Genomic DNA, 11,122 nt, shown 5'->3' on the forward strand with positions numbered 1-11,122 from the left:
ACAAATACTTGGCAAGATCCCAAGGAGTAAAACAGATTTTATGCTGCTTATCCTAGGAATAAACAGTGGATTTCCCTAAGCCATCTCAAGCCAATGTCAGAGCTATAGCTGATCAGTAGCACAGCAGATCAGCTTCTATGGAAGAGATCTGCAGAGCTGAAAAAGACATCAGTTTATGTGTTTACATCTCATTGTTTGGAAAGGAACTCTTGATGAGATTGTAGGATTGGCCATTCTGTCCTCTGGAATCTCTTTGAAATTTAGAATCCAACTTTGTTCACTTAGATCCCATTTCCTCAATATTTCCAAGTTAACTTCTGTAAAAAATATATAAAAAGAGAGTACAAAACTGTTTTTGATGTCGGCCTATTGAGAGCACCTTTTGTTTTTTCTCTCTTTAAATTGAAAAAGTCTGTAGCTAAGGTGTGAGCACTGGCTATTCTACTTGCCCACAGAGAAAATGAAATTACTTATCTGTAGATATGGCTATCTGAACAGCAGGATAAAAGTTCTCATCCTTTGTGGTGGAATTGTTTACATGCTCTCATGCTTCTCAAAAGGGGTCGGGTGCGAGGTTCTTTTAGACAAACAAAATGTTTCCTTCAAGTATGAGGACCTTATGTATACTCGTTGCCTCCTAGAACTTGTAGCCGGATTCTTAATGCTCTGAAACTTTGAGATCTTAATGGTTGTGTTGGCAATGGGGATCCTGTGATGAGAAGGTCACTTTTGCTGGTCATCTGGTCCTCCCCCCCCCCCCTGCCTTTGTGGGGGGTTTGTTTTTTTTTCTTTCTCATTTAATTTGTCTTGGGGTGTTCAGGGGGAAGGGGGTATCTCCAGGGCTCATAAGAGTCCAGGGTCCTGGTACAGATATGACCATAGTATTGTTATGCAGTTGTGATTAGGGATAGCTGCAGAATAGTGGTATTCTTTATTTTGTAAAACTGATGATCGTCTATCCTTTAGAATGGATCATCTATCCTTTGCTTGTGAAAGGAAAGCCAATGCAAATTAACTAATACTGAGGAAATGTGCTCAAATGTTTTCATTCTAAATATTAATTGAGCAGAATTGTTCTGGATTAATTGTCTTATTTAGCAGTTTAGAAGATAGACAAAGTGTGTTACAGTAATCTAAGTGAGATAATTTTAACATCTCAACCAGTACAGCAAAAGCAGATTGATCACAATATGCTGTAATCAGTAGTAATTGCTTTAATTTGAAAAATGATTTTTTTGTCAGAAGGAATTCACTTGCATCCCTAAGTCATAGATGATACGCTGACGACATCACTATTGTAAGGCCTTTAACTCAGTTCTTATTTGATTGTTTTTCAATTTTTTCTTCCAGTTTATGAATTATTTTAAATTTTATTCCATTGTTTTTACCCCTATTTTTATTTTATTAACTGAATTCTATTGTGTAACGGTTCCTCCCTTCTATTTATTTTTACATATTACTTTAATTCATTTAGATATCATTTACATAGATGATGCTCCTGTAAAGTTAGGAATTTCTATGAAATATTCTACATGCTTCTCTCCTCTCCTTCCTGCCCTCCATAGTTCTCCCTACCGTCTTCTAGCCCTTTCCTCTGTAATGTCACCTAGAGCTTGCGACGCACAAATGGAAGAAATAAATAAATATCTCAGATCACCACTAAAATTGAAACTATAATGAAACAGATGTCTATTTGGATGCAGCTATTTAAACTTAAACTCAATCCTGACAAAAAGCAGTTACTTACTGTAACAGGTGTTATCCAGGGACAGCAGGCAGATATTCTCTACATGTGGGTGACGTCATCCACAGAGCCCCGTCGGACAGCTTTTCAAGCAAACTTGATTAAAGATCTTAAAGTTTGCTAGTGCTGCACCGCGCATGCGCGTGTGCCTTCCCGCTCAGCTAGGGGGGCGTGTCTCCTCAACATGACCTCAGTTCAGATAGCTAGCAAAGAAGCCAACCGGGGGGGGGAGTTTGCGAGAATATCTGCCTGCTGTCCCTGGATAACACCTGTTACGGTAAGTAACTGTGCTCTATCCCAGGACAAGCAGGCAGCATATTCTCGACATGTGGGTGACCTCCAGGATAACCAGAATGGGACGGTGGGAGAGTTGGCAATTTAGGAGAACAGATTATGCAAAACTGACTGGCCGAACTGGCCGTCGCATCTAGAAAAAATATCCAGACAGTAGTGTGAGGTGAAGGTATGAACCGAGGACCAAGTGTCGGCCTTGCAGATCTCCTCAATAGGCGTGGACCTGAGGAAAGCGACAGACGCCACCATCGCTCTGACTTTAGGCCCCGTGACCCGACCCTGCAGCGGGAGACCAGCCTGAGCGTAGCAGAAGGAAATACAAGCAGCTAACCAGTTAGACAAGGTGCGCTTAGAGACAGGACGTCCCAACCAATTTGGATCAAATGATATGAAGAGTTTAGGAACCATCCGATGAGCTTGAGTGTGTAGCGCCACTTCTCCAGGATGAGAACGAGGCTTAGGAAAAACCACAGGAAGAACAATGGATTGGTTGAGGTGGAAATCCGCAAGAACTTAGGATGAGTACCAAGGACCACCTTTGCATGATAAACAGTAAAAGGCGGGTCTGCAACTAGAGCTTGCAGCTCACTGACTCTGCAAGCAGACGTGAGGGCAATCAGGAACACCACTTTCCAAGTGAGATATTTCAAAAGAGACTTATCGATGGGCTCAAAGGGAGGTTTCATCAACTGAGCCAGAACCACATTCAGATCCCAAACCACCGGAGGAGGCTTGAGTGGAGGATGGACATTGAAAAGACCTTTCATAAACCGGGAAACCACCGGATGGAGTGAGAGCGGTTTCCCATCAAGCGGCTGATGAAAAGCAGCAATTGCACTGAGGTAGACTCGAATAGATGTCGATTTGAGACCAGTCCGAGACAAGTGCAGCAGATAAGCCAGTACGGAAGACAAAGAGGCAGACAGTGGCTCCATGCAATGCGTAGCACACCACGCAGCAAATCTAGTCCATTTCTGGGTGTAGCACTGGTGAGTGGAACTCTTCCGAGAGGCCTCGAACATCCTGAACAGACAGAGAAACGGAAGGAGGGAATCACGTCGAGAGGAACTAAGCTGTTAAGTGCAGAGACTGCAGATTGGGATGCAGCAGCGAACCTTGACTCTGAGACAGCAGAGAAGGAAACACAGGCAGAAGCAGAGGCTCCCTGACACTGAGTCGAAGCAGAAGGGAGAACCATGGTGGCGCGGATAGACTTGAGCTGGATGAGAGTTTTCAGAATCAGAGAGAATGGAGGGAACGCATAGAGGAACAGGTCCGTCCAATCGAGAAGGAAAGCATCCGCCTCGAGATGTCCGGGGAGTAAATCCTGGAGCAGAAACGAGGCAACTTGTGGTTGAAGGGGGAGGCAAACAGGTCTATCTGTGGAGTCCCCCATCGAGCAAACATCTGCCGCAGAGTGGAGGAGTATAGCATCCATTCGTGTGGCTAGAGAAGGCGGCTCAATTTGTCTGCCAGGCAGTTCTGCTGGCCCTGGATGTAGACTGCTCGGATGAAGATGTTGTGATGTATCGCCCAATCCCAGAGCCGTAGAACTTCTTGGTAAAGGGACAGGGATCCTGTACCCCCTGTTTGTTGACATAATACATCGCCACCTAGTTATCCAAACCAGAACCACGCGATCCTAAAGCAAATGACGAAAGGCCTTCAGAGCACTGAAAATGGCCCGAAGCTCCAGCAGATTGATGTGACAGCAACAATCGGCGCTGGCCCAGAGACCTTGAGTACGTAGACCGTCGAGGTGAGCCTCCCAGGCGCATGCTGAAGAGTCCATTGTAAGGACCTTCTGAGCAGGAGGCACGTGAAAGAGAAAACTTCTGTAAAGATTGGAAGAAACCATCCACCAGCAGAGCGAGATCGTTTCAACAAAGGAGTCACTGCAATGTTTTGAGAGGCGGGATCCCGGTCCTGTCTCTACTGGGATGCCAGGGTCCACTGAGGAACTCGGAGGTGAAGTCTGGCGAAAGGAGTTGCATGAACGGTGGAGACCATGTGCCCCAGCAAGATCATCATATGCTTGGCCGAAAACGTCGACAGAATGGAGATCCTCTGGCATAGACGAACGAGGGCATCCTGTTGAGGCCAAGGCAGAAAAGAGCGGAGGCAAACCGTATCCAACACTGCTCCGATGAGCCAGTCGTCAAGGTACGGAAACTCTTGAAGACCCTGCGTCCGCAGGGCCACCGCCACCATGAGGCACTTCATGAAGACCCTCAGGAAGTGTCCGAAAGGGAGAACTCGATATTGTAGATGGAGAGTCCCCACCTGAAATCTTAGAAATCTGTGAAAGGCCGGATGAATCGGAATGTGAGTGTAGGCCTCTTTGAGATCCAGCGAGCATAGCCAATCCCCTTCGTCCATCAGGGGATACAAAGTGGGAAGAGAGAGTATGCGGAACTTCTCCTTGACCAGAAATTTGTTCAACGCTCTAAGGACCAGGATAGGGCGTAGGGCCCCGGTCTTTTTGGGGACCTCTTCCACTGCCCGGAGGCGAAGGAGGGCTTGAGCCTCTTGAAGAAGGGGAAGTTGCAATCTGTTGGAAAGACACTCTTGGAGGCAGGTCTGAAGAAACCCTCAGGAACTGAAGGGAGTAACCTTCTCGGATGATGTAGAGAATCCAAAGGTCTGATGTAAGCAGCTCCCACTGGTGACAGAACAGGCTGAGACCTCCAATGGGTAGAGGAGAAGGCTCATGAACGAACGGGGGCGGCATGCTCAAACCAGGATAGTCAAAAAGACGGTGCTGGTTTAGCCACTGCAGATGCCTGAGGCTCTTGGGGGGCCCTCTGCTGCTACTGACGCCAGGGCGGCAATTTGTATGATTTAGGAGGAGGAGTCTTTGGCTTCGGTCTCACCAGGGAGGTGAAGGAGTGCTCATGTTCTAAGAGGCGCTTGGTAGCCGCCTCGATGGAGTCATCGAAGAGCTCGTTGCCCAAGCACGGGATATTCGCCAAACGGTCCTGCAGGTTCGGGTCCATATTCACTATTCACAGCCAGGCCAGGCAACACATAGCGACCGCATATCCTGAAGCTGGTAGAACTCCGAGTGGCGGTGGGGAGGCAAATCAGCCTGGAAAGACGGCATGGATTTGACGCAGTGCTTGAGATGGATGTGAAATTGAAATTGTAATTCAGGACCCGGTTCGCCATCGAGTTCTGATATAGGCGCCGTCAAACTTGTCCATAGTACACTCCTCTCTGCCTGGGGACACAGCAGCGTAGACTCTGGAGGGGTTAGATTTCTTCAAAGAAGACTCCACCACCAAGGACTGGTGGGAGAGTTGAGCCTTTTCAAACCCCTTGCACGGGATTGTCCGATAGCGGGACTCCATCTTGGACAGTATGGCAGGAATAGCATAAGGCGTCTTCAAATTACGGAAGTCTGCTATAAGACTGGGTTCAAAGGGAGACGCAGAGATTCCCTCGGCGGATGAGGAAGTTCCATCTCCTCCAAATACTCCCGGGTATACTTGGATTCAGACTGGAGGTCCAGCCGAAAAGGAGGGAGAAGCTTCCCTCGAGTACTGCGCCGGGACATCAATGTCCAAAAGCATAGACGCCGAAGTAGCTCTACTGAGACTACGGAGGCGTCAAAGAATACTTGCGCTTAACCTGCCTGGAAGGCGAGGACCCCGGGTTCTGAGGAACGGAGTCTTGGAGAGCCTGGGGGGGAAGAGATCCCCCGACGCAGCGGCGAGGAGGGAGTCCTCGACCTTGACTCGACTCGGAGACCAAGGAGGGATGGAACCGACAGACTCCCGGCGTGTTGAGGGCTCGAGGCACCGGAAACCTATCCTGCCGAGGAGGGGAGTCCCTCTGCCGTTTCATCGGCAGCCGCTGCAAAGACGAGGCACGCTTGGAATGGTGCTTCGATCGAGGCCAGGCGGCTGAAGACGCCTGTCTTGAGGGAGTAGAGGAAGGGTCACTCGAGGACAATTGGCAAGACAATTGGCGGGACCATTGGTGCTTGCCTCGGGGAACCTCGTCGCGATGCTCAGGCTGGTGGACAGGGAGCAGGGTCAAGGCCGGGGCAAGTTGGGTCAGGATAGAGAAGATCTGCGTGGTCAGGATAGCCTTAAGCATGTCCTCAAACATCGGCACCGACACCATCGGATCTGGTCGGACTGGTGCAGCAGTGCGCTCCAAGGGCAACCTCAAGGTAGAGTATTCCCGTAACTTGGACGAACGCTTTGGAGGAGGTCTCATCGAGGCTGGCAGGACTGCACTCACTGCCTGGGACGCCAGAGATTCCATGGAAGGCTTTTTCGGTAGCAGAGCTGAACCTGAAGGAGGAAGAGGAGACTTGCCCGAGGCCTTAGTGGCCAGAGCAGACGGGACCTTCGAGGCTGAGGGAGATTTGCTCGGGGCCGAGACCGAGGTCGAGGCCTTGTCAAATGGTTGATCCATGGCGCCGAAGAGCCGGAGGCTGGAGAGTGGCACAATGCGGGCAAGAGTCGGTAGGGTAGTTGGAACCCAAGCACAGGATACACCAACGGTGCAGGTCAGTAATAGAAATCACCCGACACCACTGTGTGCACTTTTTAAACCCGGTAGCAGGCCGGGACATAGGGAGAAGATGTAGCTGCGGCCACACGAAGACCGGGGTCCCCCGGTCGAAGTCATTTGAAGGAAAAAAAAAATTTGTAGGCGGGTTGCACAGCGACTCCGATCGAAGAAAAACAACAAAAGAAGTTGCGGTGCAGGAAGACACTAATATTCAAACGCAGAGAAGAGAGACGGTGCTTTCTGGCTCCGTGTAAAACTAAGAACTGAGGCCACGCTGAGGAGACACGCCCCCTAGCTGAGCGGGAAGGCGCATGCGCAGTGTAGCACTAGCAAACTTTAAGATCTTCTTCAAGTTTCAAACTTCAAGTTTGCTTGAAAAGCTGTCCGACGGGGCTCCGTGGATGACGTCACCCACATGTAGCGAATATGCTACCTGCTTGTCCTGGGATAACTAAATTTTTCATGGCGTCTTAGTAAAACTCTTCCTGAATCCTCCATTAGTATAAATTCAATTACATATACAATTCATTCAATGATCAAAATTTTAGGAGTTGTGTGGAGGTTACGAACAATTAAATCCTATTTTGAATTTGCTGCTTTGACTATTAGTACAATCACTATTACTGAGTCTTCTTGATTATTGCAACATTGTCTATTTGACAAGCACTAAGAGAGAATTAGAGAGATAGATACTAATACAGAACACAGCGGTCAGGCTGATGATCTATGGTCTGAAGAAATATGACCATGTCACATCCTATTAATGTGGCTTCCTATAGAAACTCGGGTGCTGTTTAAGCTGTGTTGTTTTTACTACAAAGTACTGTATGGATCAGCTCCTCCTTATTTGGTCCATAGATTTTCCTTAGCTTCACATAAACACAGCAGAAAAACTCATCCTTTGTTTAATTTTCCTTCTGTCCAAGGCTGTAGAAGTAAAAAATGTCTTGATCATATACTAGCGTACCAAGCAACCTCTCACAACAAAGAATTTCAAGCGCTATTGCTCACAGCTTATTCTTATAAACATTTTAGAACACAGCTGAAGACTTACCTATTTTCCAAGTATCTGATTAATTAATTCATTTGTACTATGCTTATCGTTAGTCTTTTGTAAACCGCGTTGAACTTGTGGTTATGCGGTTAACAAGCACAATGTAATGTAACTACCTTTAAAAAATGACAAATCTAAAAATCAATGTTCTCTTCTGTTCTCAGGGTTTGTCTTCGCTCTCGTTGTTGGGATGCTTGCATGGTGGTGGATGGAGGAACCTCATTTGAGTTCAATGATGGAGCAATAGCTTCCATAATGATGGACACAGAAGATGCACTTTGTACTGTGCTCCTAGATGAGTGACAAAGTTCCCTTGATGAATCACATGAAAATTGTGAAATGTAGAGACGAAGAAGAGGGCTTGGACTGTACTACACAGCATCATAGTTTTGACATTGAGATGGTTTTTTCAAGTTATGAAAACCAGTCTGACCATGGAAGGAGAATCTAACACAATCTTCCCTGTCTTGAGCTGGGGAGGCAGAAGAAATCTGTTTTCACTTGGTAGAATTGATATACTGCAAAAAGACTTAAAACGGATATCACCAAACCTTACAGTAACCATTGTGCTGCAAAATCATTATCATTTTTCAAAACCTAGAAGTATATATTAAATTTAAATTGAATAGGTTTGATATTATACAGTATACTGTTTTGATAAATGCTTAAAACTGAGGTCAACCAACCCGATAAATTAGTGTTAAGTATCATACAGTATTAACTATTTGTATACATATTTTTAAAAGAGAGGCACTGTTTTCACACAATATCTGATTAATCTCAAATTTGCTGGCTTCAGACTGTCCTTTTGCCATACTGGGAGACTGCACTTGAATGCATCTCTTTCATTTCAATCTGGAAGTGACTTTATAAATCCTTTTCTTCTTTTTGCCAATAATTTAGCCATATCACTTTTGTATATGTGCACATGATGGAGATAAATGATGATTGACTGCCATTTGATTATGTAGATGTGGTTATATGGTCTGACCTGTCTTTGAGTAAGTTACTTGACAGGTCACAAAATATAAAGCTCATTTCTGTGGTCTCCAGTAACTAGCCTCAGTTGCTAGGTGGTCCAGTGAGGATATCCAAGTTTCTCAGTACTTTGGAGGTAGACTGTTACTTCTGGAGTAGTTATGAACTGTTAGCAGGTGGCCCAGTACGTTCTGAATCCAGTATATTACTGTGAGCATTTTGGGACTTAAACTGGGTAGCCCAGATAGTGCTGATCAGATTGGACAATCAACTGTCCTTGCAGATGTACAAGTGGAAAGAATCATTAGGACCTTGATTTTTTTAGCACAACTAATTACATATAGGGTCTCTTGGAGTTTTAAAATTTAATGTTTTACTTTTTTCCTTTTTTCTGAATTTTGCATTCATTAACCAGGGAAGGTGGAAATTAACTGAGAGACTTGTGAAATGTCTTATAATGAGACACTACTTATTATTAAATCTTCCTCATTTTTTCTAGTTCTTCATATATTGCTTTTGTGAATTAAACGTGTTCTGTTACTTTTTGCTATGGAATTTCTTCATATGCCCATGGTAAGTATATTAGTGGCTTGCAGATCAACCAGAAGGAAGACCTGGTTGGTCAGTAGCATTGTGACTTCCTGAATGAATTGACCTGTTTTGGAGGTGAAGAGTCTGCTTCAGCTGTGTATAAATATCCAAAATGTCAAATACAGTCAAACCTCGGTTTACGAGTTCCGCAGTTTGTGAGTGCCCCCGCGAGCCGGCATCCCCCCCACTCACCCACCTAAGCACAATCTCTTACCCCGATGTGGCACTGGCACCAGCACCAAAGCACAGAATATGCTGGTGCCGGAAAATCCTCCCTCTTCCTTAGGCTGGGCCTTGAGCATCTGCGCATGCTGAAGGCCTTCTAGTTCGAGTGAGAACTAGAAGGCCTTGAGCATGCGCAGATGCTCATGGCCCAGCCTAAGGAAGAGGGAGGATTTTCCGGCACTGCATGTCCTGTGCTTTGGTGGGGATGGGACGTATCAAGCGAGTTTCCCTTACTTCCTATGGGGGAAACTCTCTTTGATAGATGAGTAAATTATGCTCGTAAACCAAGGTTCCAACGTACAGTGGTGCCTCACACAACGAACTTAATTGGTTCCAGGAGCAAGTTTGTTATGTGAAACGTTCGTTATGTGAAACGCGTTTTCCCATAGGAATACATGTAAAAAAAAATAATTCGTTCTGCAGCATAAAATATGCTAAGATGACATAAAAAAAGATAAATTTTTGGTTATTATTTTTATTTAGATACATCTAAAAACATAATTGTTTTTTAAAACAACACACATTTTTTAAATTTAAAGACAGACTAAGTAGAGTCTAATTTTACAGTGAGAGAGGGCAGAGTCTCAGCGGCAAAAACTGGGACTTAACTGTTCATTTTTTTTTTTTTCTACCGTGTTTCCCCGATGATAAGGCAGGGCCATCAAATAAGACAGCCCCCCCTTTTTAGAAAAAAATGTAAAATAAGGCACCCCCCCGCAAATAAGCCACCCACCGATACCTGCGCTTACCCGAATCGGGTGGTACGGTGGGTGACTCCGTGTGGTCCCTGGCACCCCCGACACGATCGGGGCAAGAGGGAGCTCAAGCCCTCTTGCCCCCCCGACTCCCCGACACGATCGGGGCAAGAGGGAGCCCAAGCCCTCTTGCCCCCCGCCGCCCCGACACGATCGGGGCAAGAGGGAGCCCAAGCCCTCTTGCCCCCCCGACTCCCCGACACGATCGGGCCAGGAGGGAGCCCAAGTCCTCCTGGCCACGGCGACCCCCTAACCCCACCCTGCACTACATTACGAGCAGGAGGGATCCCAGGCCCTCCTGCCCTCGACGCAAACCCCCCCTCCCCCCAACGACCGCCCCCCCCAAGAACCTCCGACCGCCCCCCAGCCGACCCGCGACGCCCCTGGCCGACCCCCACGACACCCCCAACCCCCTTCCCCGTACCTTTCTGTAGTTGGCCGGACAGACGGGAGCCAAACCCGCCTGTCCGGCAGGCAGCCAACGACGGAATGAGGCCGGATTGGCCCATCCGTCCCAAAGCTCCGCCTACTGGTGGGGCCTAAGGCGCCTGGGCCAATCAGAATAGGCCCGGGAGCCTTAGGTCCCTCCTGGGGGCAGGGCCTGAGGCACATGGTCGGGTTGGGCCCATGTGCCTCAGGCCCCGCCCCCAGGAGGGACCTAAGGCTCCCGGGCCTATTCTGATTGGCCCAGGCGCCTTAGGCCCCACCAGTAGGCGGAGCTTTGGGACGGATGGGCCAATCCGGCCTCATTCCGTCGTTGGCTGCCTGCCGGACAGGCGGGTTTGGCTCCCGTCTGTCCGGCCAACTACAGAAAGGTACGGGGAAGGGGGTTGGGGGTGTCGTGGGGGTCGGCCAGGGGGGGCGCGGGGCGGCTGGGGGGCGGTCGGAGGTTCTTGGGGGGGGGGAGTTGCGTCGAGGGCAGGAGGGCCTGGGATCCCTCCTGCCCGTAATGTAGTG

At 47.7% G+C, this 11,122-nt stretch overlaps 1 protein-coding gene across 4 annotated transcripts in view; it reads left to right on the plus strand.

Annotated features, from left to right (window-relative positions):
- The window catches only part of NADK2 (NAD kinase 2, mitochondrial), a 94,500-nt gene extending 85,366 nt beyond the window's left edge, over window positions 1-9,134 (plus strand). For 2 of the 4 annotated variants that reach the window (XM_033932808.1, XM_033932809.1), the window contains exon 12: window positions 7,781-7,914. Coding sequence is in view for 2 of the 4 variants with exons in the window: in XM_033932799.1 (XP_033788690.1) it covers window positions 7,781-7,919 (139 nt within the window). In the remaining 2 variants the exon portion in view is untranslated. Of the gene's footprint in view, window positions 1-7,780 lie in introns of all 4 variants that reach the window. The other 2 variants (XM_033932799.1, XM_033932803.1) reach the window with 1 other exon arrangement.
- The last annotated feature ends 1,988 nt before the right edge of the window (window positions 9,135-11,122 follow it).

This window comes from Geotrypetes seraphini, chromosome 1, assembly GCF_902459505.1.
Source record: "Geotrypetes seraphini chromosome 1, aGeoSer1.1, whole genome shotgun sequence".
Taxonomy (NCBI): domain Eukaryota; kingdom Metazoa; phylum Chordata; class Amphibia; order Gymnophiona; family Dermophiidae; genus Geotrypetes; species Geotrypetes seraphini.